The 26343-nt window shown below is 48.0% G+C and overlaps 1 protein-coding gene across 6 annotated transcripts in view; it reads right to left on the bottom strand.

The window, feature by feature from the left end:
* usp54a (ubiquitin specific peptidase 54a) overlaps positions 1-26343 on the bottom strand; it is a 56974-nt gene that overhangs the window by 13434 nt on the left and 17197 nt on the right. For 5 of the 6 annotated variants that reach the window (XM_018766252.2, XM_018766244.2, XM_018766248.2 and 2 more), the window contains exons 3-10: positions 25658-26089; positions 12125-12217; positions 6896-7030; positions 5302-5415; positions 4931-5013; positions 3021-3126; positions 935-1081; positions 573-722 (exon numbers count right to left, since the gene is read on the bottom strand). In XM_018766252.2, the coding sequence (XP_018621768.2) occupies positions 573-722; positions 935-1081; positions 3021-3126; positions 4931-5013; positions 5302-5415; positions 6896-7030; positions 12125-12217; positions 25658-25804 (975 nt within the window). In that variant the 5' untranslated portion in view covers positions 25805-26089. Of the gene's footprint in view, positions 1-572; positions 723-934; positions 1082-3020; positions 3127-4930; positions 5014-5301; positions 5416-6895; positions 7031-12124; positions 12218-25657; positions 26315-26343 lie in introns of those variants that run through there. The other variant, XM_018766247.2, reaches the window with a different exon arrangement.

The raw sequence follows: 26343 nt of genomic DNA, 5'->3' as shown, positions 1-26343 counted from the left end.
TTTTGTTAGACCTCTAATGCTCACGTGCTGTCCTAGAGAGGGCCGTAGAAAAAAGCAGCTCTCTGCGCACTGAACCGGAACCCGTGTCCAACGGGACCTTTATCAGAATAAAGCCATGTTTGGAACAGCCCTAGCACCGGTGGGTGGGTCGAGCACCAACACCCAGCCCCCTACAATGGTGACGCACCTCCCTGCCTCCCCTCACCCCACCACAGGAGAGAACATTCTACCAGTTGAACAAACACTAACGCAGGAACAGGCAGCTTACAATCCAGGGAACTACGACACCATAAACCACCTTATTTATGGTTAGAAACCTCCAGCACTTGTGGAATTGCCTGTAATCAGCCAACGGGCCTCCTTGTCTAACAAAACACTTGAAAAAAAGCAGCATACAACAGGGACACCAATTACTGCATCACAGTTGTTTCTGTACGTTTTTACAAATCAAGGATGAAAGATTCATCCCCAGAATAATGTAGATACACTAGATACAAAAAAAGAAAAGAAAAGAAAAAAAAACACACAGATATAAACATAGCTGACTAACACGAGGAATCAGGCAGCTTTACCTCCTTGACATGGGCATCATCAAAGTACATCCATTTGCGGATCTTGGTTTGGAAGAAGAAGGTGGAGTAGTGCTTGCCATAGTAGCAGACCATGCCCACAAGGTAGAGTTCAGCCTGCTTGGCTTTGTCCTCTGTTACCCTGTAGAACAGCTGCAACAGGGGACAGGGGAAATCAGAGCCATGAGACTAAACATGTGAAATAATAAGGCAAGCCAAACTTCAAATTAAGCACAACTGTGCCGTGAATGCTCAAAACATTTTGAAGGTAAACCCTGGACATCTCAGATGGCACTGGACTTCACAGATATAAAGTATGGAGAAGGGCAATGGGGACTGGGGGAAGGATTTCTTCTATCTCTTACATCTCCCAGGCGCAGGCAGGTGCCAAGGCTATGAATGACGTCTTCGGCCAGATCCGAGTGGTCTGAGTCCCACACCAAGCCGATGGTAATGATCTCTGGGGAGTTCATCAGCACTCGTCGGATCCTTAGCTTCTCGCCACAGTTACTCTGTGACAGTGGTGAGGGACGGAGGTGTACAGGGAGGGGGGTTGAAGGGAATAAAACAGAAAGGCTGTCAGCTCACTGAGCAACAAAATCCAGCTAGACCTAATGTACTTTATTTTCTCTTCGGAGCTCAAGACACATACATAGAGTGCAGATGTCAAACTCAAAGTGATTGGTGTTCTTCTCTCCTTTAGTGCATTCCTGTGTATCCATCTCTCTTGATGGAACTAAATGCAACCTCAACTTCTTTCAACTCGCACCAACCCCCCTCCAGGCGAGCAGGTGTCTGATCCGAGAGGGACTGCCCATGCCAGGGGACAGACCACAGGCACCAAAAGTATGATATAACCTCAGTAACCCATATATTGTTTTAAGGATTGTTCTTCCTCGCTATCAATGCCTTTCATCCCACCACTGAGAAGTAGAGCGATATCGGAACCGTGAGAACCAAATGTGAGCCCTTTATGTACTCATCTTGTTAACATGAAGTGTCCACGTAATGTTCAAGGGTCGAATGGGCCAAGACTGGGTACAAGAAGGTCGGTCTTCACAGATACTGGGACAAGGATCCACTCTTAGCAGAAATGTGGTATGGCCATGTCACATGAGGTCCACCAGTAGTAAAGAGTGGTTAGACACAGAGAAGTGTACCTCATTATCAGAGTAAAGACTACCTGGCCAAAGAAGTCAGCACCTCACACAGACTCTTCTGCCTGAAGGACATGCACAGCTCTAGCTCATTCCAGAACCCATTTTTATCACCTAGAACCCATAACAAAGCCTTTGTCATGGGGAAGTATCACATGGCCACTGACTCACTCAGGTAGCACTGTAGCAGGGTTAGGGGGCCAAGAGGTTAAAAAGTACCCTACTTGACTGCCATGTTGACCCTATCCTGTTCCTTATGAGGATCCATTCTCTCTATCCCCTCAGAGGAGTGAGCAGAGTAGGCTGGCGTGGGCAGGTCTCCACCCTTTCACAGGCAAGGATTATCCATGGGCCAAATTCCTTGTAAACAGTGGCGGTATCTCAGAGTTACAGGCTAACCAGCAAGGCTCAAAACAAAGCTGAGCAACACAATATGAAGCATGTATTTCAAATCTCTACCAGGAGACTTTAGAATAAAATCACTACAGAAAAGATACATAATTTCGTCAGCTAGATGAACAAGGGTAAATTCTGTTCTGTACAGACATCAGCTCCACACAATGTCATCTAAACCTTTGGTGGAGGTCAAAGCCAAACCATAGTTTAGATTATAATGAAGGAAGGTGCTATATCCAGGCAAACTTCTCAAAGCAGTTTGTCCTCAAGCAGCTAGGGTTTTAGATAAGACATTCTGGCCAGGATATCTCCTTTAAGTGTTTCTAGAGCACTTAGCACTTTCCATCATTTCCACCCACCAACATTCACTCCCAAGTGGACATACACATGCGCGTTCAGACACACAGGCAAACAAAGCTCCCTACACTCTAGAAAGCATATGCGCCTTTGTCCACACCAGAATCATGCCGTTCCCGGACCTCGTCAAGTACCAGCCGGTGCTCATGCTGGCATCACACTGCTGATGCCCAGACAAGACTGCATGACTGTGGGACACCCCGCTGTGCCTGCCTGCAGGGCCAAACACTGGAGCAGTCGCTCACTGTTACACAACAAACAAGCATTTCACACTTGAGAGCACCATCAGTCCAAAGTGGAGCTCAGGGCTGCTTCATGTGCCACTGTCACAAGTCCATGATTCACTGCAGAGATTTGGACGTTTTTTGAGGGTTTTTCCTCGTTTAAATTGTCATGATGTTGCTTTGGTGATGTCCAGTCCTAATGCTCTTGCGACAGGGTATCCTGTCATGTGTCTTGCTTACTAGCATCACCTAGTAAAGCAGATCATGTGTCCACCAGTGCAGCTGACAAACTGGTACTGGCAAGCAAGGGGGTTTACCGGACAGTTGCGCAGGTCCCCCACGGTGCTGGCATTGCGAAGCAGCTCCCCGAACATGTCTGGTGTAGTCTTCTCCCGGCACTCCAGCATGCGGATGGCCTGGTTGCTGCATCACAGAAACGTGGGGAAGAGATAGGGAAACAGTGAGGTCTAACTGCACGCGGCACCATCAAGGATGTAGGACATGAGTTCAGTGCCACTAGCATGCAGAGATACTTTTACAGATACCACATGGTCGTTGCATTTGTCTGCAGGACTGTGAGGAGGAATCGCATCTCACTTATAACAATACTAGACATGTCCCAGGGGGTACATGTGATGGGACTTTGCTTCTACATTAAACATTATGCCACTTGAAGCTGCATTGTTACAACAAAAGTCCATTTGGGCCAGGCTATGTACTGCCATGGTTTAGTGTGCATTTCGGGGGCACCGTCAGAGAGAGCGAGGGCATGAGTGCGAGTTTGTCCCCCAGGGCATGTGGCTAGAGTTACGATCAGGCAGTGCCTCTCCATCAGTACCTGTAATTCTGACTTCATCCCTGTCATTTCACGGACCCCGTAGGGCTAATCTGCCTGCCTGCCTCAGCTGTTTACACACCACTGGGGGGGGGTCTCGGACCCACGGGGGAAGGACAGTTTCACTTTTGATGCAAGCTGAGGGGGGACCAACCATCGAGGGCAAAACGAGCGCCTCTCCAAATAAGGTCAGTGACTCTGGTGACCCACATCTGGAGCAGAATGGAAACTGCTGTCATTCAAGTATGAGGACCATGGTGCACCTGGGCACTGTCAGCTAAGCCACGGAGCAGGTACCAGATGTGTTGAGAGGCTCTAGGTTCACTAGAGGACAGTCTCCAAAAGAGCTAGCCAAGAGGCTGAACCCTAGGGTCAATCACCACTCATGTGAGCTTTCTGTAAAATGTCCCATCATATCTCTATACTTTTCACACTCATTTAGCTGACCAGCCTCCTCTGAATTAGGAACGCCATCCTCAATTGCCACCACCGATTTCAGCTTTCACTCACCCCCCACAGTGCACAACATCAGGTCTGCACATCGCATCGCTTGCAACTTTGCTTCAGCACAAACATCTCCTTAGATCAGAGGGGGAGATGAACAGATGGTAATCACAGACGAATCTGCAGAGTATAATTTTCTCACGAAATATTCTAGCTAGGCACTGAACCTATTGCATTATCTGTTTTCGTGCAGGTGTGTGACAGCATGTGCTCTCTGTCGATATCAGAAGTGCATGTGCAGGGCCTGCCTCAGGTTGCTGAAAAACACTCTGCCATGGAGGGGTGGAGCTTCAGCTGCACTCGGACACATTTGATCCATTGACTGCTTTATTGGAAAGCTTGTTTATTGTTTTTCATAACTGTTTTTGCAAAACCATAATGCCGCAGTCTTACCTGCACCAATTAGACATGTTACAACCACAGGAGCGTTCTCCCTGGTGTAGACAGGTACCAGAAGAGATAATCACCTACCACAAAATGTCCCATGACTGGTTCCTAAGCGACCTAATATTTAACCTGCTGGACTCCTTCATTTGGAGGCTTTCAGCAGCTTTGTTACTGCGATGTTATTTTCCATCTGGAACCCTGCACAACATTCGGATTCAGTTGGCAAGCAAACCTTTGACTGTCCTCAGCCTGTAGCGCAACTCAATGCCTTTGGCTGCTTTCTCCTTATGCCCTTTAACGAGCATTTCAAATATTGATGTAAATGAGCCTTAGATAAGTAATTCAACCCATTCGTTCTTCCCGTTGGACATTTGGGATGGTTTAGAATGGATCTTTTTTCAAGAGGTTTTGCAAATGCATAGTTCCAGTAAGGTTAATACCCAAGCCCACCGCACTTCTCTGCTCATTTTATCTACCGTGCCAGCAATGCCACCCACTTACCAGAGGGAGGTAGTCGATATGTAGTGGACCATCTGAATGAAGGGCAGAGGGTCTGAGGTGGCCCCACACCTGCTACACACACACTGGAGAACAAAAAGGCTTGTGACCGAAATGCTCTGCAAATTGGAGGTCTTCGCAGGACTTCAGCTGCACTCTACGTACTTTTGCTCACAGACTCTGCTCATTGGAAAACACAAGTGCATATTTACAGTTGACTGTACATCTTCCACCATATTATTGTATTTGTTTCACAACTCACAAACCACAGCATTTACACTGGCAGAGGCTCAATGACACGGTAAATTAGAGGAACACGTGACCTATAACCTGGCTCTGTGAGAGTCCATGACGGGAGAGGATGGCTCACCCACCTGCTCGAAAAGTGTCATGCCAAACTTCTGGTGCGGGATGCAGTGCTTTGCAGTGCAGATGTCCTCCTTGGTCTCATCCGAGATGTGAAAGTGAATCCGCATTAGTAGGTTTTCCTGCAGTTGGAGGCAACGGTGTTATTCATGTAGGTACTGGGATTTTTATGGTGTCTTACTAGAACTGAGTGACTCCGTGTGTGTGTGTGTGTGTGTGTGTGTGTGTGTGTGTGTGTGTGTGTGTGTGCACGTGCAATGGTGCGAAACATGCAAAAAAAAAAACAAACAAAAAAAAAAAAACCATGGGACATAGTATGTAAAAGTATAGAAACGCAATAAATATAGGGAATCGTACTGCAGATCTCTACTGCAAGCACTTAAGCTCTGCAGACACTGGTTCCTTTCTTTCTAATAAGATATTCCCGCTGCCTTACACCATCCGTGACAAACAGCCTGGTTCAATGAACAAGAGGACACAGATTCAGGGTTTGTGGATATAGTCTTACACTTGTCGGGCAGACAAACTGTCAGGGAAAAAAAGGAATCAGAACAGTCTTAGCCTCTGGTCCTTCTCTGTCTCTTGCTCCAGGTCAAGTCCCTTCTCATGCATAGTAAAGAGGGTGTATGTGTTGGTGTGTATATGTGTGTGATGTTGTATATCTAGTAAATTGTCATGTGTTATGCTATACATTGAAATGGTGTTCATGTGTTCTGTGCATGTGTGTTGTCCTGTGTTCAGTATACGTGTGTGTGTGCCGTCTTTCAACGGGTCACGCTATTACTCCAAAACTTGTGAATGGGGCTGATGCTGTCGAGTGCGGTGATGAACACAACTAATTAAGAAAAAAACATGAATTGCAGTTCTCTGGACAATCCTGTTGTTAGCATATCATGCTGGTTTGCAACACGAGCAGAAAAGATCTGGAGCCTCAAAACAGAGACTGGAATTCAGAACAATCTGTTGACAGGTGGCTTCAAGTACATTTAATAAAAGAATCTATCAGACAATGAGAATGTCACGTTACATAAACAACATCAAGCGTGACTAAAATGCAACCAATGCCGGGTAGGAAGCTGAAGACTCGCTGGTTTTTTCTTAAGCACAGGAGTGTGCGTGCACTCCGATGCACACTGCAGGAATACACTCATGTGACACATTCATATTTAAGTTGCTACAGTGCAGACCGGATGCCGCAAGCCTCGGAAATGTCCCATGGATAAAGTTGTGCAGACTAACTAGGCAGAACTTGCTGTGAGGGTCAACTTGAGTTGCATAACCTTACACAAGACCAGAGTGACAGGCAAGCAATAACAACGATGGATCAATGCTTCGGTGGCAGTAAATACCAACCCTTTTGACAGCATATTACAATGAATACCAGGGCCAAATAAACATCCCCACAGTCGCAATTACTTTGAATAATAGAAATAAATAAGCTAATTAAATTGGTTATCTTACATTGTGTAACAGTGCTGTCAGTTTTGTTCCTGGTTGCATAAGCATTCGAACAATTTCCAAGGAATGCACTGTCAGCTTCGCTCACGAGAGCCAGTAAAATACAGGTCGATTGTGGAAGGAAGTGGGGGAGGGGTAGCTTACGAAGCATTCGGCCGCGTCGTCCATGATGCCCAGCTGAAAACGCTGCTCGTCCTGGAAAGTCTTGGCCAGGGCGCTGCGCAGGGCGTCGGACGGCAGCACCTTCTCGCTGCTGAACTGGAACTGCGCAAAGATGCTCTGCAATAACAGCGTAAGGAAAAAAAGAAAACATTGCATGCATTCACCCTGTCGCTGGGGAAAGGCATTCCACGTAGAGCAGCGCCAATAGGCACTGTGCTGGTTTGCAACACCGCAACTCACACACATGACACAGCTTCAAGATGCTATGACTAAGGCTCACTCATTCGAGAGCAACAACAAAGATGTTTTTCAGCTGCACACAGTAATTCTAAGTGTCCATATCTGTGTCTGGCTGGTATTCTTGAAAGAAGGAATGACAGTATCCAAGTATGATATATGTGTGTGGGGTGGCTCTGCTTTCTGTCACTGTTTATGAAGCATCAAGTCTAGACCCCTGGAACCTCAGGGCACACAATGCAGCGATGCATCGGTCATGCAGCTTGGCTAAATGGTCTGTCATCACAGTGCACTGTGAGACATGCTACCTGGCACATCATCTAAAGTCCCGAAGACAGATCACAGGGGTCTCTCAAACAATCATTCCCAACTCTATTCGTGACAATCGACCCACAGAGAGGTCCAGTATTGCTCCTTTAGGCCACCAAGGTGCAAACAATTCCCACTCTGTTGAAACTGTGTAGAAAGGCAAAGGCACATCAGCTGCAGTGTAAAAACAACACATTCAACTGCTTAACTGCTGTGCTGCAAGAAGAACCAATAAATACATCATTGCCCCTGGGAACGAGGATTGGACTTGTCCTGTCTTAAAGGATGATCTCTTCTAAGTCACGACAACCTCAAGAATTTAATGGCCTCCTAATATCTAGCAGATATCCCTATTCACCTGCAGGATTAGCCTAAGCACTGATGTACTCGTGTGTGTGTGTGTGTCTGTGTGTGTGTGGAGAGCAAGGGAAGGTGTGTCACCAGATTCAGAGGAGGGAGCTGTTTTATGAGCTGAATGTCCTCACTCTCACCTTGTGGAAGAAGGGTTTACCTTTCATGTCAGCTGCAAATGCAATGTCAAGTAGCTTGTACCCATGACCCATGGTGGTGGTGGGTTTCACAGGAGGGGAGGGACTGAGCCACCAGATTTCCCTCCTAAGAGAGCTGGCACTGCCCAGCCAGCCCTTGGTCACCTCTAACTCCAAGTACCCAGCTGCAGGAGGATGGTGACATTCAACATCGAAGTGACTCTAGTACCCTTCTCCATCTACCAATATTGCTCTTCTTATGCAGGTGAGGACTGGGAATGACTGAGCAGCAACGCAAAGTAAAGCTTTCTCCGATTCCCTCCTTGGCACATGCATCAGGCCCTTTCCATATAACTGACACACACAGATATACTTTCCATGAGCGCAGCACACAGATCTTCAACACTTGCAACTGAAATTTTGCGGATGTCATGCCAGAGAGCTCCAGCAGCGCACCTCTGTAAGAGGCAGCAGCAGAGAATAACGTGGACCTCACATTTGTCTCATTACACAGGGTGCTCACACTTCCGTTAGCATTCGCCGCAAGGAGCCCTGATCTGAAAACACCCACAAGATGGGAGCGCAAGCGTCGAGGCCAAGAGAGCTTCCAGCATAGTTTACATTAGATGAAACAACCAATTTAACTGAGGGAAGGAAGCCAGGAGAGGACTGCCGGTGTAGGTGTGGGGCATAAGTTCTAATCAAACAATCCCAAAGTGTTGCAAACAATCCAGCTGCAGCACTGTGGCATCTTCAAGACTGAATCAAGGTGATAGCAGTGAGGAATGATATGGGAACCTGTGCAAGTCCTCTGTGGTGTAAATGGTATAAAACTGTTAACTGTGCTGCTCACCCTGGGTAAAGGGTACAAACAAAAATATGTAATGTACAACAACGTGCCAATGTAGTGTACAATTATCTGCAATGTGTACAGTGACTTCCAGGCTCCAGGTTGGTGAAGTGTTTGCTTAGTGTTTCCAAGAGGCCGAGGTGTCTCCCATAAGGGGATGAAGAGTGTGACTGATCTGGCCCGGGAATAAAGAGGACTGGAGAGGATACACTTCACCAGGACTTCCACCCTCTCTAGTAGAGCCCCTGGGGCCCCTTCAGCTTCAGATGCACCCCACAGCCCTTCTTGCACCATTGTTTGGGTTCTGCTCCCACCGGATAGTCATGTGATCACTGGAGTCAGTTCAGGACATTGGCCTCCTCACCATGTTCCATTTCACCCACCAAAGTGATACTGGAGGGAGCCACTTCACCAAGCTTCCTACCCTCACTCACGCCTTGCTCTTGACTCCGGGCCACTAGGGACATCTGGTTAAATTCAGCCGCTGAAATGTTTGCACAGTTAATATACACCATGTGGATCACACTATGGTGGAAGACCTGTACAAGCCCAAGCTAGCTAATGGCATGAGAATCCATTGCTCGCTTCAGATATTAATTATTCCCCACTTTGGATTCTTCCAGTAGATTAATAAAGCTGCCATCTGTTCTGCTTTTCCTGGAGTAGCAAACAAAGTCAGTTCTTGCCAGCTAATTACTTTGCCATGATTTGCGGCATAGCGTTTTTATCGGATTCCTTGTGAGGGTCGGCCAGGCCATTCCCTCCGCAACACACAGGCACCAGAGAGATGCGAAGCGGAAGGTGCAAAGAGCAGAGGCACAGCAGGGTGCAGTGAAAATGTCTTATCCAGGCTCACCCCTGACCATCCAGCACAGGGTGATAAAAGTGTTTCTTGGGCAAAACATGCCAATAACACTATTGTGTGATTTTGCGCTTGTTGTTCTTACAAAAACTTGCAAAAACAAAACATGTTGGGGGTGAGGTGTCCCATCAGACGAAGGCCAGCGCAAGGCAACATCTGAAACTCCGTGTCCTCAAACTACTTTGCTGTTTCCATATATTTTCGGTTTAAATGAAAAGTTAGAGGAACGCGTTTTCTGTAATCGACATCCTCTGCCTCTCCATGACGTCAGCATCGGCCGATTGCAAATACGATTGAGAGAACCGCTCAGTGAAGCATCCCTAACGCTTTTCCATCAAGCAGAAGCAGGAGGAGACTGCAGGAAGTCTGCGTGACACCAGGCTGGAATATCAAACCAGACAGAGCCTGCAGCGGCACCATCCCGTCCCACACCGGAGAAGGTCAGATATTGCATCGTTCTCCTTCCCAACCCCCAAAACAGCCCCATTTTGGTCCGGGTGTGGAGGACCGCACGTGTACAGGGAGACTTCCCCGAGCACGGGAAAGGAGGAGAGGTGGATGGCGGCATGCATGCGTACACACATACAGAGTTATGCCAGCAAGAGCAGACACATCAACAGTCACGGCCAATCACAGCACACGGACATACGGTCGTGATGGGGGAGAGTCGAGAGGAGAAGAAAGACTTTCCCTGAGTGTCGCACAAACAGTAAGACGGAGAGACATGGGCGGTCTCAGTCACAATCCTCATAGACAAGAAAGAAACCTTGATAAGGCGGTCTCACAAACCCAGTGGGGACTGAAAAAGTGCCACTGGCACTGCTGCACATTCGACAGATTTAGAAAAATTAGGTGGACAAGAAAGAGAATGTGACAAGGGGGAAAGAACGAAAGAAACAGAGCAAAAGAGAAGACCAGTGAGAGCTGGACAGAAACAGAGAGAGAGAGTGGACGGTCAGCCATAAAGCAAGAGGTGAAGGTTAAGAGAGCACAGAAACCACAGGTTACATGGAGTATGTGGGAGAGGGACCCAGGTGTGTGTCTGGATGCTACTGAGAGGTTCACCTAGATAAGGGCTCCAACCTGGTGGCTCGCTGCGGCAAAGTATGCTCAAGAACAAAGCTAAGAACAAACAAGCTCCCTCAGGTGCTCCACAGCCCAGGAGACCTGGGGAGCCCAGCCAAAAGTGGCAAGCCTTGTAACCACGGCAACAGAATCCACATACACAGAGAGACTGTTTGCATCCAATCAGCAGAAGGCATCTTCCTGGGGCAGCTGAAAACAGCATAACATAAGCCTGGTATCTTCATCTTCCTACGGTCATCCCAAATTCTGCTAATATTTTTTAATCAGAACAAGTTTAAACACACTTAAGTCAAAATTACTTACTACATTTGTTCATTCAGCTGATGCTTTTCTCCAAAGTGACTTACAATGTTAAGGTTAAAAATATTAGTTACAAGCTTACAATTATTTACTCATTCATACAGTTGGGTAATTCTACTGAAACAATTTTAGGGCGTGAACCTTGCTCAAGGGTACAACAGCCAGAGGTGGAGATCAAGCCTGCGACCTCTGGATTTAAAGCCAGCAACTCTTACCACTGGGCTACCAGCAATCCCCACAACTATTAACAAATGCCAAATTTTTGGACTGCAGTTTTTGTATTGTTTTGAGTTATTAAGCACAAATTACATTATTTCCAGCACTAATGTGTTGAATTTTCAGATGAGCATACAACCATTGCATCAGACACCTGCAAATTGTGGAATTAAATTATTGATATTTACTACCTATTATTCATTTCACCTAGAAATGAATAATGAAAAAAGCATCAGAATCCTGCATAATGGAAAGGAAACTGAACTCCCCAAAGCTATTCATTTTTAATCTCGGCAAATCGGTTCTTACAGTATCTCCCACTCCCAGTGTTTCTAATGCTTCCTGCATGTGATCTATATGTGCCTATAGGCAGAGGCTCTGCACACAGACACAATTTAAAGAGCGAGGCCCAGTCAAAATGCCCTGCCTTTTGGTTGTCATATACACTCATTTGTCCCGAAAAAAAAGGTCTTCGAACATTTATCATAAGTGCTTTGTCTTACTGTTTTTTTTCTGCCACTCACTTACTAGTTGCAGCGGTTCAGAAGTGGACAGCTTGCCTGCACTCCACAGGAGGGTCGACTTCGAGTATTTATTGCCCAGCGTGCGGGTGACCGGAGAGCCATAAACCTCTGCTCTTGTACTGTGTCATCAACCGTTTAGCGGCACTTATCTTCAGCACAGGCAAAGGGAAAATGTGGGCTGCCATGGAGCCAATGAGCCATAGGAAGAGCAGACAGATGCCCTGCTACCTGACTGCCTACACCAGCCATAATGCTGAATTGCCAGACAGCGAGCGAGCAAGCGAGAGCAAGAGCAAGAGCGAGAGGGAGAGAGAGAGGTCCCCCCCACCGGATCAATACCTTGAGGGCACAGAAGATGCAGGAGTCCTCCATGCACTTGTGAGTGGTCAGCTGACGGAAGCTCCTGCGGAAGATGTCAAGGTGCCAGAGGACCTGTGGAAAAACAAACAAGGATTTCATCCTTCCTCTTCCCTGCTTTCTTGTTGGTCTCTTTCTTTCTTTGCTTGCTTAAAGAAGCGCTTCAGTGAAACATCTTTGCCCTCCTATTCCTGAACACTGGTCCCATCCCATTCTGCACAGGCTGGATGACATCACTGGGGACCATGACTCACACATGTTAAAACAGGACCGGGTGCTCAAATTAACGCGATGTCCGACTGCCTGCATCCACACCACCAGGTTTCAAACGAAGTCATCATTTTTTGTTTACTTTCCCTGGTTCCCGCAACTTAAAAGGCTAAAACACCCTCCGAGCATGGTGTTGCCTTAGTCCAAGCTGGACAAATGTAACAGAAAGTCCATTTTCATCCAGCGTCTGATGGCGACAGCACACATCCCAGGCACAAAGTACTGATCCCTTTGATTCCTGGTTACGGGAGAAAGGGGGGGGGGGGGAGTGAAATTAACCTCCTCTGGCTCTGACTGCCCCGTAGAGCAGCAGTGTCCCATCCCCTCCTCTATAAGCATCATCTCCATTCCTCATGGATTGACCATGGGATTCCCACTTCGCCCAATCCTCTCCACAGAAGAACATCGCCCCTTGCTTCAACCGCTCAATTCCACAACTGCCCTGCTTAGGAAGTGCTTTCGAATCACGGTACTAAAGCTGCAGAAGAGAGCAGCGAGGAAGAGGAACAGAGAACTTTTATATCAGCTCAGTCCTGCCGGCAAGCTGCTCCCAGGATATCCGACACCCCCTGGAGTGGACGAGATCAATGGTGGCAGTGGAAGAACTCTGGCTGCTGGTCGTGCACTGGGAAGCTCACGTGTGCCCCCCCCCTCCCATCTGCCTGTTTCTAGGTATGTCAGCTGGGTTTGGGGCACCAAAGGGACAGAGTTCCAGTCAACTCACCAACACTCTTGTGTCGGGGCCATGCCATGGATCGGGTGATCACCAACACACATCACCCTGTGACTGCCTCCACGCAACACCATTCTGTAACCCCCACCCATTCAACTCCCCAGCATGAGAATCTCTTGACACAAAGCAACAGTCATTTGTGGCTGAGACCTATTCTTGTGTCTCTTTGACCCCAGCAATCAGCTGACCCCACATCTGAGGCAGGTAACTTGACAAGACTCAACTGAAGCAGTTAACACTAACTGACAGTATTGATCGCTCTTGACCCCATGAGTTAATTACGTTGACCTCCTCTGAGCTCTCCTGTAACTGACAGTAACGGCTTTGCATGTGAAAGAGCTGGAAGCAGGAAAATTTAAGGGCATGCATGAAAACGCCGAAACTGACGCGATCACGATCAAAGGTGCTTAAGTACATGTGCTTTCTCAAGCGTTAACACACAATATGTTGTGTGTGCAGTAATGGACTGCAATGTACTGCATACACCAAATGAAGATCAGCTTTGCACAAACAGCTAGGCACTACACACTGCTGTGCATACTGACTGAAAGCTCACAAGTTTCCAAGGAACTCTCTTTGGGGCAAGTGTTTTGCAGTGAAAGGGGCACAGTGGATTTGGCCGGGTCCTACCCTTTGGTGGGTCTGGGGTTCGAGTCCTGCTTGGGGTGCCTTGTGTGGGACTGGTGTCCCCCCCCTCCAGCCTTACGCCCCGTGTTGCCATGTTAGGTTCCGGCTTGCCGAGACCCCACTCGGGACAAGCGGTTTCAGAAAGTGTGTGTGTGTGTTTTTTCAGTGTAGTGGGCAAACAGCCACTCCAAGCTGAGTTTCCCTGTTTTGAGAGGCAACTCTGAAGATTTTTCTGATGGTGTGGTAACAGGCCAAGCGAAACCTGCTGGCTACACATCATGTTTTGACGGCAGCAATATAAGCTTCATAACAGCTGCCCAGCATAACATCAGATCCGGCTCAGAGACAGACGAAGCAGTGGAGAGTCAGACCGTTTGTAGTCCCCCTCCCAAATCCCTTATCAAATTTTTAAAAATGTATGAAGCTTCTGCTTTTCCAGTGATTCCCATATGTCATCTATACAGCCAAGTCTATGTATTGCAGTGCTATACATCGGAGGCACACTTCAAAACCATTTTGACTCAGATTTTGAGTGTTGTTACTCATTTACGTTTTACATTTACATGTATTCATTTAACCGACACTTTTCTCCAAAGCGACTTGCATCTCGTACATACACACATATAATGTGTGCATTACATTAGCGGAAAGACTTAGATGCAGATGTGTGATTCGAAGGAGTCCACTTCTTATATTCCACCATGTGACTGATGTGCATCACACAAGTAGTTGAATAAAGGTTTATCCAAACAATCGACAATTCCTAATCACATTCCTTTTTTATATTAAGCATTTGTAGCTATGTGAAAGTTTATTCGTTATTCAACAGTTACGATCTCCAAGTTATAGAGCATGAACATTTACACATTACATGAACTTTAGAGATCATGGGAGAAGTGAGTCTGGAAGAGGAGAGTAATGAGACCCTTCTTAAATATAGAGAGATTCAGCAGTTCTGAGTGAGAGGGGGAGGTCGTTCCACCACATCGGAGACCAAAACGAGAACTTTTGTGCTTTTGTTTTTGGACCTTTTGTGACTGTACTTGTTTTTCATCCAACACTTTTCAATGAGGGCAACGTTTACTTAAATGACTGCCAAATACAGCAAAGATAAAGGGGAAAAAAATATCTGGCTAAAAAGGCACAAACAGGTGATACAATAAACTCCTCATTTCCCAGCCTAATGCCGCTGTGACGTCAGGTTTAGCAGATTACCCCGAGTCAGGTGGGTCCGAGCCAGGGGGTAGAGAGCAGGAGCACCGCGCCAGAGTCACGGGCCCCTTGTTTCCAGATAGTAAATGGAGGAGCACTCCATCTCTCTCGGTAACAACACGCCGCCAAAGAGCAAGCCTCAGCAAAAGTCCGTCCGCAGCATCATCAATCTGAGCCCAGCAGCCTGATTTATGCTGCCACAATGGCCTCTGGCACAGGCCGTAAGTAACCGCCAAGACAGGCCCACGGGTTGAGATTTAGGGCAGAAATGGACCGCATTTCTGCTGTGCCCGCTTTGGAATCGCTAGCGGCCAGTATAGAACGGTTCTGGTGGAAGGCTGCCGTTGAAAGGGGGGGATGCTGTGACGTAGCACGAAGTACACTGTTACCACACATATTTCCTTCGGTGTCTGGCTCGGCCCTTCCTCTACTGGCGAAAGCAATAATCCATTTGTAGAACTTCATACAATTTTGTTAGGACATAAGCACAAAGGCAGCCGGAAAATGCTAAAGTTTGACGTAGTTCAACAGCGGAGTCTCTGCTCTTCATCAACATCTGCTGTTTATCCGCATTCCACTTTACCGTTTTTGGAGGTAGTTGTAGGTTACCCTGAGTACAGCCGTCACGGAAGTTACCTGTTGCTGTCTGCACGATGGGGAATGAAAGCACACTCAATTCATTCAATGAGAGAGCGGACACATAAAGTCAGTCTGGTGTCACGATCTACCCCTTCTGAAACGGTGTTCCAAACATTTTACCACGGCTTACCACTCAATATACCCAACTGGCCAGTTTGCTGGAAAATGCATTCTTAACTTCCAATCAACTTTACTATCAGGAGGACGATGTTAGATGGATTTCCAGTAACTTGTTTACACCCTTATTATATTGCACAAACTAAAATTAAAGATGTCACTTTGTAAAACTGCTCTTTTTTTATTGCTAAGTTTGTAAGTGAACCAAAATTTATTCGCTACTCCAAATTTCACAGGAAGTAATAACTATACTATACTACTGTATAACAATTTAGGAATGTTTCTGAGGTAGCATCGGAGGCTCACAGCACCGAAGGCTGTGGGCTCAAACATGGGTTTGAATCAGGCTCCATTTGTGCGGAGTTTGCATCGGTTTTCATGGCCCAAACACATGTGTTTGGTGTGAACTCATCTTAACTGCCTATATTGTGTGTCTCTGAGTGCATGAGTGTGAGAGTGTGTGTGTGTGTGATTGCCCTTTGATGGACTGGTGTCTTGCTCAGTCTACCCAGCTTCGCACCCTATGCTGCTGGAAGAGGCTCCGGACCATCCCTACCCTGCACTGAGAGAGTAGCTGTTGATAACACATGGATGGGCAACATTTATTTGGTTTCCTACCGTTTATTTGTGCTGTTTTCTATGTTAATTATACCTACACAGGTTACAAAATCGACACCGGAAACACAAACATATCATGCTGATGTTCATTCCAAACAAACATTCATGCATAAAAGCAATAATTATGTCTTCAGGAGTCACAATACTAAGAAGTAACAAACTGCCAATTAATAAAAGTTTACAGTTTTCATTTACAGTCAATCCTCGCTGCCCGTGTTGCGTGTTTGCTCATTCACTTGAAAATGAAGCGTAACCCGTTTTTCACTATTCACCTCACGGCTATTCACCGCCATGCAGAGCAGGCAAAAAAAAAAAAAAAAAAAAAAAAAAAAAAAGAGACTCCTACCACGCATCATCACAGATGGGCTCCAGCGAGGAGAGGATTCTTCTTTGTTTATGTGGCTCCTGTGTTAAAACGTGTGTTTGTCGAGCATCTTGTAATCAACATTTTTGCAGCTTTACGCTGCTTTTCATTATTATTTTTTTTTTTTTAAATTAAAAATGCCATCCACACGTACTGCAAATGCAAGCAAAAGTGTGTTGGCAAGCGTTCCCAAGGGAAAAAAGGCTGAGATGAGCTATACTGATAAAATATGAGTATTAGAGAAACTTCGTTCTGGGATGTCTGTAGCATTCGTAGGCCGTGAATTCGGTGTTAATGAATCCACTATTCGGCTGATTCGCCATAAGGAAGAAGATATGCAAAAGTTACATCTGTGGTTCGTGATGAATCAATGTACTGCTGTACCATTACAAAGAAAACAGTGTATAACATACATTTATAAAACACACAATAGAATAAATAAGCTGTGTTTTACAAGAAGGGTATATGAAATGATGGGTTTATGGTGACAGATAGCTAAAGTATATGGTGAAGAGGGATCCGCAAGAACATAACCCCCTTTTTTCCATAGAGTCAATGGTTCTGTAGTCACATTTTCCATATTCACTGGGTTTTCTAGGAACCAAACCCCTGCAAACAGCAAAGGCTGAGTGTATTTCACTGTACATCACATGTTCAAAGAGCTACATGGACTCAATATCTTAATCCAACAAAGAGCTCTGTGTGCTTCCCCTTTAAGGTTACATTATCGGAGGGGCCCTGGGGTTTGAAAGTGGGTCCTAATTCCAACAGCGCCACTCTAACAGCCCTTAGAGAACAATGTACTTTCTCCATGAGATCTACTGAGCGCTTCCTTAGACTCACCTTCTTTGGCAAAAGGCTGCTCATTAAGTGAGATGGGATCACTGTTGGTTAGTTTCAACAGTGTGTGGCCAAAAAAAAAAAAAAAAAAATCTGTTTGCCACTGAGTCGAAAATATATTAAACTAATGCACAGACTCACATGCAGGGATGTTTTCTGACATCGACAAACAGCTGTGTTATGTCTAGTCCAGTGGCACTGAAATATCATTGGAAGAGAGGCCCAAAACTGACCGCACGGAGGAGAAAGCAGCAGCCGAATAAAAGTGGCACTGTGGACAGTCCGTTTTGCATTTTCACACACATATGTAAAGTAAGCACTGGAGGAGGAACCAGGGCGGCTCCTCTGCTTGGCAGGACCCCCAGCATCTGCTTCCTGAACACAAAAACCAGCTGGCTTCTGTTTCTGGGGTTGTTTACTTATCTTGTCTTAGAAGAGATGCACCGACACAGTAGTCACACCTAAATCTTTGAGGCTTTTCAGCGCTTCATGGCCTGGTGTAGTACCGAAACAGTGACGTGCGGGAGAGACGCGAGCCCATCACTGTGCTGTGGAGAAAGAGTGCGATCCACTCCTTTAGCTCTTTGATTGGGAAAGCAAAGAGAAGGCCAAAACAGCAGCACATTCCTTCATACTCACATATATTGCTTCCTCTCAAAGGCCAGTAAGGAAGCGAAGGATACTTCACTTCCTCTCATGCCATTCTAGTTGGACATTGTTGTGTCATCACATATTTTTCTTGTTTGCAGTTCTCTCACTCTCTAATGGATGTTTCTATGATCAGTGTCACTGTATTTTCTAAGTAGTGAATAGAGACAAACAGGCAGGCAGGCAGGCAGGCAGGCAGGCAGGCAGGCAGGCAGGCAGGCAGGCAGGCAGGCAGGCAGACACACACACACACACCCCTCCAGCTGAGAGAGGTGTTCACCATCACATTTTACCCACGGCATCTTCTCTGATCCAGGACATGATGTCTTGCAGAGTAACAGGTCAGATGTTTCAAACTCAAAAAAGGCCTCAACACACCGCCAGGTGTAAAAGTCCACTTCTATGAGGAGCAGGGAGTGCTGGGATATGAGCGAGATACTCATTTATATTCTGTCAGACTCTGCTGTGACAATATACTTAAGGAGAACTAGGACCCGTTCTTCCAGTGAAAACAGTGATCCATGGGAGTTTCCCCAAAGTGTTCTCTCCAGGACAACATCCTTCTAGAAGACACTCCAGCGCATTATTATTATTATTATTATATAATTATTCATATTGCTGTATTTAGCTAATGTTTCTGATCAAAGCAACTAGCAATGTAAGATGTTGACCCCAATGTACTCAGTGTCTTACCCATGTTTTACAGTGGGAGCAGGGATTCGAATCCAGGACTACACTATCTGTGTCACTTCTGCAGTAGGACATGAGAACAGGAACCTGGGGGGCAACTTTGCTTTTATACTTTCCTAGCATTTCAGCTGGAGAGTGACATTAACCCTCTTTTTGCAGTAGAGTGGGAGGCACCTCACAGAACCAAAAAGCCTCTTTCTCAGCAGAAATCTTTGCGGTCGCTCTAATCACACCATTGAGAACTGAGAAGACCAGGCAATAGTCGCGCCTGCCCCCAGGATGCTTTGTCAACAGACATGTGCTACCAGTTGTACAGAATCACCCACATGATAGCAGGGTGGTTAAAGCTACTGCCTTTGGATCCAAAGATTGCAGGTTCGAGCCCCCCCCCCAGTTGTATTATCCTTGAGTGTGGTAGTTACCCTAAACTGCTCCAATAAAATTACCCAGCCCTATAAATGGGTAAATAATGGTAACCTTAACAGTGTAAGTCACTTTGGAGAAAAGCTTCAGCTATAGGAATAAATATGAGAACCCACCCCTCTGTATCCTCTTGCTTTGCCTGGTTCTTCACTGCCTTCATACATGACTCCTAACATTGTCATTTCAGCTGTAAAATTACTGTTTTCACCTCCCTCAGACTCTGCATTTTCAGTCTGGGTTTATTGTTATGACTGAGGTCTGAAAATAATACCGCCGTCTACACCCACTCCACTCACACATAACTCTGCCAATTTATGGCTTTAGTAGTATTATCAAGTAGCCAAGTAATTTAATGTCTATATTGTCTAATTATAAGGTGATTCAGCAGCGGAAGAAAACCAAAGACAGGCCTCAGTCTGGGTAATTACAATGTGAGGTAGGAGCTGTCTGACAGTTGCTCAAGGTCCAACAGCATCCTACCAGCAATCTGTGAATGAGAGGTAGCATATGGTGAAGTCATGCAAGCTGGTGTGTCTCCCATCACACACGTTTACCTGTGATAGGCAACAAGCAGGCAGTCTAATTTCAGTTCAGTCTCTTACAAGTACATGAACTCACGTTGGAAAGGCTAGTTCAGGAGCCACAGACAGTCCCTTAAAGCACACTGAGTGTTGGAAATTTCACTGCCCCCATGACATTTGTGTCAGAACCTGGGCTCAGCAATTAGTCCAATTCAGCCTTCGAGGACCGATCCTTTGGTTCCACTACTTTTTCCAGGGTGTTTTTTCAAAAGAGGACTGCATATTCTGGCAGTAAATTCCAGGGCGGATGACGGATTTGTTTCAAATTTGAAAATGGCTAAAATAACAGAAAGACAAGAAACCAGCGAGGAAACATAATGTGTCTTTGGGAACCGACAGAGAGAAAACGCAAGCTAAAAAGGAAGTGAAAAGAAGAGCAACAACTCCATAGCTGGTAGAACACGTGACTCAGCCAAGGGTAAAGGAAGTGGCCATTTGAAAATGACCTCCGACAGACCCAGCTATATAGGCCAGTGCACATCTGCAGCACAGCGACGTATCAATTCAAGCCAAGTCAGGTGAGCAGCATATTACTGCCTTGTCAAAAAGGAATGCAGCAGGTGGCGCAGTGGTTAAAGCCACAATATTACAACACAAGGACCCAGGTTTGAATGCCTGTTACTGCTGTAGTACCTTTAGGTTCGAATCCTAAATTGCTCCACTAAAAACTTCCCAGCTGTGTAAATGCGGAAATCACTGCAAGTAGCCTAAATTTCTAGTCATCTTGGAGAAAGGTATTAATAAAATTATAGTAATTCAGCCAACTGGTAATGTTATTCTCCTCCGTGAACCGCCACCTTATCGTGGTGGAGGGGTTTGAGTGCCTGAATGAGTCCAGGAGCTATGTTGTCTGGGGCTACATGCCCCTGGTAGGGTCTCCCATGGCAGACAGGTCCTGGATGACAGACGAGACAAAGCGCGGTTCAAAAACCCCTTATGACAAAAAAATCAAGGCGTCCGTTTACCCCGCCCGGTATGGGGTCACCGGGGCCCCACCCTGGAGCCAGGCCTGGGGGGGGGGCTCGCATGCGAGCGCCTGGTGGCCAGGTCTATGCCCACGGGGCCTGGCCGGGCTCAGCCCGAAGCCACAACGTGGAGCCGCTCTTCGGTGGGCTCACCACCTGCCGGAGAAACCATAAGGGGCCGGTGCGTTGTGATTTGGGCGGTGGTCGGGGCCGAGTGCCCGGCCGACCCAAACCTCGGGCGCCAACTCTGGTTTTTGGGACTTGGAATGTCACCTCACTGGCGGGGAAGGAGCCTGAGCTGGTGCGGGAAGTTGAGAGATACCGTCTAGATATAGTCGGGCTCACTTCCACTCACAGCTTGGGTTCTGGAACCACTCTACTCGACCGGGGGTGGACTCTCCACTATTCTGGCGTTGCCCAAGGTGAGAGGCGGCGGGCTGGTGTGGGCTTATTAATAGCCCCCCAGTTCAGCCGCCATGTGTTGGAGTCTACCCCGGTGAATGAGAGGGTCATCTCCCTACGCCTTCGGGTCAGGGAACGGTCTCTCACTGTCGTTTGTGCTTATGCGCCTAGCGGCAGTGTAGAGTACCCGGCCTTTTTAGAGTCCCTGGGGGGCGTGCTGGAAAGCGCTCCCACTGGGGACTCTGTCGTTCTACTGGGGGACTTTAACGCCCACGTGGGCAGCGACAGTGATACCTGGAGGGGCGTGATTGGGAGGAACGGCCTCCCTGATCTGAACCAGAGCGGTGAGTTGTTATTGGATTTCTGTGCTAGTCGCGGTTTATCCATAACGAACACCATGTTCATGCATAAGGGTGTCCACCAGTGCACTTGGCACCAGGACACCCTAGGTCGGAGGTCGATGATCGACTTTGTAGTCGTTTCTTCTGACCTTCGGCCATATGTCTTGGACACTCGGGTGAAGAGAGGGGCTGAGCTGTCAACTGATCACCACCTGGTGGTGAGTTGGATTCGATGGCGGGGGAAAAAGCTGGACAGACCTGGCAGGCCCAAACGCATAGTGAGGGTCTGTTGGGAACGTTTGGCGGAGGCCCCTGTCAGAGAGGTCTTCAACTCCCACCTCCGACAGAGCTTCAACCAGGTCCCGAGGGAGGTGGGGGACATTGAGTCTGAATGGACTATGTTCCGCTCCTCCATTGTCGGTGCGGCTGTTCGGAGCTGCGGCCATAAGGTCTCCGGTGCCTGTCGCGGCGGCAATCCCCGAACACGGTGGTGGACACCGGAAGTAAGGGATGCCGTCAAGCTGAAGAAGGAGTTCTATCGGGCCTGGCTGGCTCATGGGACTCCTGAAGCAGCTGACGGGTACCGACGGGCCAAACGGAGCGCGGCTCTGGCAGTCGCCGCGGCAAAAACTCGGGCTTGGGAGGAGTTCGGTGAGGCCATGGAGGAAGACTTTCGGTCGGCCTCAAAGAGATTCTGGCAAACCGTCCGGCGACTCAGAGGGGGGAAGCGGTGTTCCACGAACACTGTTTACAGTGGAAGTGGTGCGCTGCTGACCTCAGCTGAGGATGTTCTCGGGCGGTGGAAGGAGTACTTTGAGGATCTCCTCAATCCCTCCGACACGCCTTCCGTAGAGGAAGCTGAGGCTGGGGACTCGGAGGGGGACTCGTCCATTACCCTGGCTGAAGTTGCTGAGGTAGTCAAAAAACTCCTCGGTGGCAAGGCTCCGGGGGTGGATGAGATCCGCCCCGAGTTTCTCAAGTCTCTGGATGTTGTGGGGCTGTCTTGGCTGACACGCCTCTGCAGCATCGCGTGGAGTTCGGGAACGGTGCCTCTGGACTGGCAGACCGGGGTGGTGGTCCCTCTTTTTAAGAAGGGGGACCGGAGATTGTGTTCCAACTACAGGGGGATCACACTCCTTAGCCTCCCTGGGAAAGTCTATGCCAGGGTACTGGAAAGGAGAATCCGACCGATAGTCGAACCTCGGATTCAGGAGGAGCAATGCGGTTTTCGCCCTGGCCGTGGAACACTGGACCAGCTCTATACCCTCACTAGGGTGTTGGAGGGTTCGTGGGAGTTTGCCCAACCAGTCCATATGTGTTTTGTGGACCTGGAGAAGGCATTCGACCGTGTCCCTCGTGGCATCCTGTGGGGGGTGCTTCGGGATTATGGGGTTCGGGGCTCGTTGCTACGGGCTGTTCGTTCCCTGTATGACCGGAGCAGGAGCTTGGTTCGCATTGCCGGCAGTAAGTCAGACCTGTTCCCGGTGCATGTTGGACTCCGCCAGGGCTGCCCTTTGTCACCGATTCTGTTCATTATTTTTATGGACAGAATTTCTAGGCGCAGTCAGGGAACGGAGGGTGTCTGTTTTGGTGGCCGCGAGATCTCGTCTCTGCTTTTTGCGGACGATGTGGTCCTGTTGGCTTCATCAAGTCAAGACTTGCAGCGTGCACTGGGGAGGTTTGCAGCCGAGTGCGAAGCGGCGGGGATGAGAATCAGCACCTCCAAATCCGAGGCCATGGTTCTCAGTCGGAAAAAGGTGGATTGCTCCCTCCGGGTTAGGGGGGAGTTGCTCCCTCAAGTGGAGGAGTTTAAGTATCTTGGGGTCTTGTTCACGAGTGAGGGAAAAATGGAGCGGCAGGTCGACAGACGGATCGGTGCGGCGTCTGCAGTAATGCGGTCATTGTACCGGTCTGTTGTGGTGAAGAGGGAGCTGAGTCGTAAGGCGAAGCTCTCAATTTACCGGTCGATCTACGTTCCTACCCTCACCTATGGTCATGAACTCTGGATCATGACCGAAAGAATGAGATCGCGGATACAAGCGGCAGAAATGAGTTTCCTCCGCAGAGTGGCTGGGCGCACCCTTAGGGCTAGGGTGAGGAGCTCAGTCACCCGGGAGGAGCTCGGAGTAGAGCCGCTGCTCCTCCGCATCGAGAGGAGCCAGTTGAGGTGGCTCGGGCATCTGTTCCGGATGCCTCCTGGACGCCTCCCTGGGGAGGTGCTCCGGGCTTGTCCCACTGGGAGGAGGCCTCGGGGCAGACCCAGGACACGTTGGAGAGACTATGTCTCCCGGCTGGCCTGGGAACGCCTTGGGGTTCCCCCAGAGGAACTGGAGGAGGTGTGCGGGGAGAGGGAGGTCTGGAGTACTCTGCTCGGACTGCTGCCCCCGCGACCCGGCCCCGGATAAAAGCGGAGGAAGATGGATGGATGGATGGGTAATGTTATTTAGTCAAAGCTGCTAGAGTCACCCCATGTAGCAGGAAATACAGGCAGAGCAGGAAGTTTCCCTGAATGAGAGCAACCCTACACACACACACACACACACACACACACACACACACACACACACACACACACACACACACACACACACACTTTCAGAACCGCTTGTCCCATACGGGGTCGCGGGGAACCGGAGCCTACCCGGTAACACGGGGCGTAAGGCCAGAGAGGGAGGGGACACACCCAGGACGGGACGCCAGTCCGTCGCAAGGCACTCCAAGCGGGACTTGAACCCCAGACCCACCAGAGAGCAGGACTGTGGTCCAACCCACTGCGCCACCGCGCCCCCCTTAGCAACCCTACAATTTATTTCAATTATTTGACAGCATTATTGTGAGTCACATTTTTCAGGAGCAACGGTTGTGTCTCATAATGTTAATGCGTGACTTTTTCCTTCTCCTCCGTCACTTGTCAGCTGCTGCTCAGCAGGAGGAGGGATGTGCAACTGGTTTTTGTACTTCAACAAGAACGGAGGCAGGGAAGGGCACCCGGGGCATCAATATCACACACGTACAGGAAGAGGGCAGAGACAGGGTTATTCCGCAGTCTTCTACAAAGCCTTCCAAGTCTGAATGCCAGAACTGAGAGCAATTAGTGTTACGCTGATTACAGACAACCCAACCTCCCCACACGGCGCCTCCCTCACGCAGTGCCCTGCACAAGGCAGTCCGAGCGGAACTCGCAATCTTGTGAGCTGCTTTTCCCACCGTCCTTCCAGTGCAGTCACAACCGCGTCTATGTTTTTCATTCTTGAATAAAATGTTGAAATAAAGTAAATCTTAAACATATAAAGTGAATAAATAACTGATTCATATGTCATTCTACTTACCTACTTGTCTTTTTATTTAGACCTGCACACTACTTCCATTTTTCTATTACACACATGATTTCTTCTAAACCAACATATGGAATTCGTATCTACACAACTATTATATCAGATGAGGAAGACCGGTTCTGACCGAATAATTTGTGGTAAAACTAAGGGACACAAAGGGTTCACATAGTTTCATGCAGCACTGTAAGGTGAACACAAAAAAATATATATGAGCAGAATACTTTGCACTTAAATTACACCAGCAAAAGTGGAAATGAAAAATTAAATGTCAGCTGTTCCAAGGTAGGACCTGTCACAACACATACCAGAGACGTGTATGTAATGCACGAGTGTCACCCCTGCAGGGCAGCAGATTGTAACAGGGAGTACATCACCATGAGCAGCAGAGCTCACTCGGAGAAAGCCACACGGGACGCTAATCCAGCCAACGGATACGGTCGACAGAATCAAACACCTCCTACAAGGTGGTTTGTATAACTAACGCATTGTCTTTTGTGAAGAGAGAAGACTGAGCACAGAGTACAAGTTCCCTTAGTCCACTCCGGCTCCAGGTGATCTCAACAAGAAGACATCTTTCAAGGAACGTGCCTTTGCTTTTGTGGGAGGAACGAGAGGTTCGAGTGTAAATGTAGTCCCTTATATATGAGCCAACGCCTGTGTGAGTGGCTTACACATCCAGGGGTGGGTGTACACCAGGACATTGATCTCACCTGCAGGGCGCTGTTGAGGAAGCAGCTGTTCTGGCCCGGCTCGTTGCTGAGTCCTTTGCTGGGCGCGATGGATGTCATGGTGCGTGGGGTGAAGATACCCTGCAGCCCGCTGCTGCCTGACGCAAAGTAGTTCCTCTTCCAGGACATGCTCCCCGCAGGCGGACGCCTTGCCCGGGACCCTCAGGGACTCTCAGAATCAGCAGAAAACTGCCCTTTGTTGAAGAGACTTGGCCAAGGTCATGATCACAAATTGATCGTGGCTGGTAGACAAGAACACGTTTAAAAAGAAACGCCCACCGTGCAGGGAAGAGAAAACAGCAGCACCGCAGTATTTTTGTGCCACCCTGGTCACGCTTAAGATGGACCCCACGTCCTGAGAGAGTCCCAAGGTAAAGAAGGCGAGTTTAACTTTCCCCTCTGCTCAGAAAATCTCTGCACAAAGTCAAAAAAAAATAAATACAAAAACAGCTTGAATGCTCCACAAGGAATGGCACGAACATGGAATCTTATGACTTCTGTACAGTTAGAATAAATCAAAAAAGGAAAATCTGAATTAATCCCAGGTCCTAAAAGAAAACAAACTTCTTTGCCTCTGATGTGAAGCGGAGTAGCAAAACTTCAGGAAGTGGCGGGAAAACAGTGGTAGCTCTCTCTCTCTCTCTCGACTCCTTAGCTGCTCTCTTTAC

The sequence above is a fragment of the Scleropages formosus genome, chromosome 8, assembly GCF_900964775.1.
Source record: "Scleropages formosus chromosome 8, fSclFor1.1, whole genome shotgun sequence".
Taxonomy (NCBI): Eukaryota; Metazoa; Chordata; class Actinopteri; order Osteoglossiformes; family Osteoglossidae; genus Scleropages; species Scleropages formosus.
This window is presented reverse-complemented; position numbering and strand designations above follow the sequence as displayed.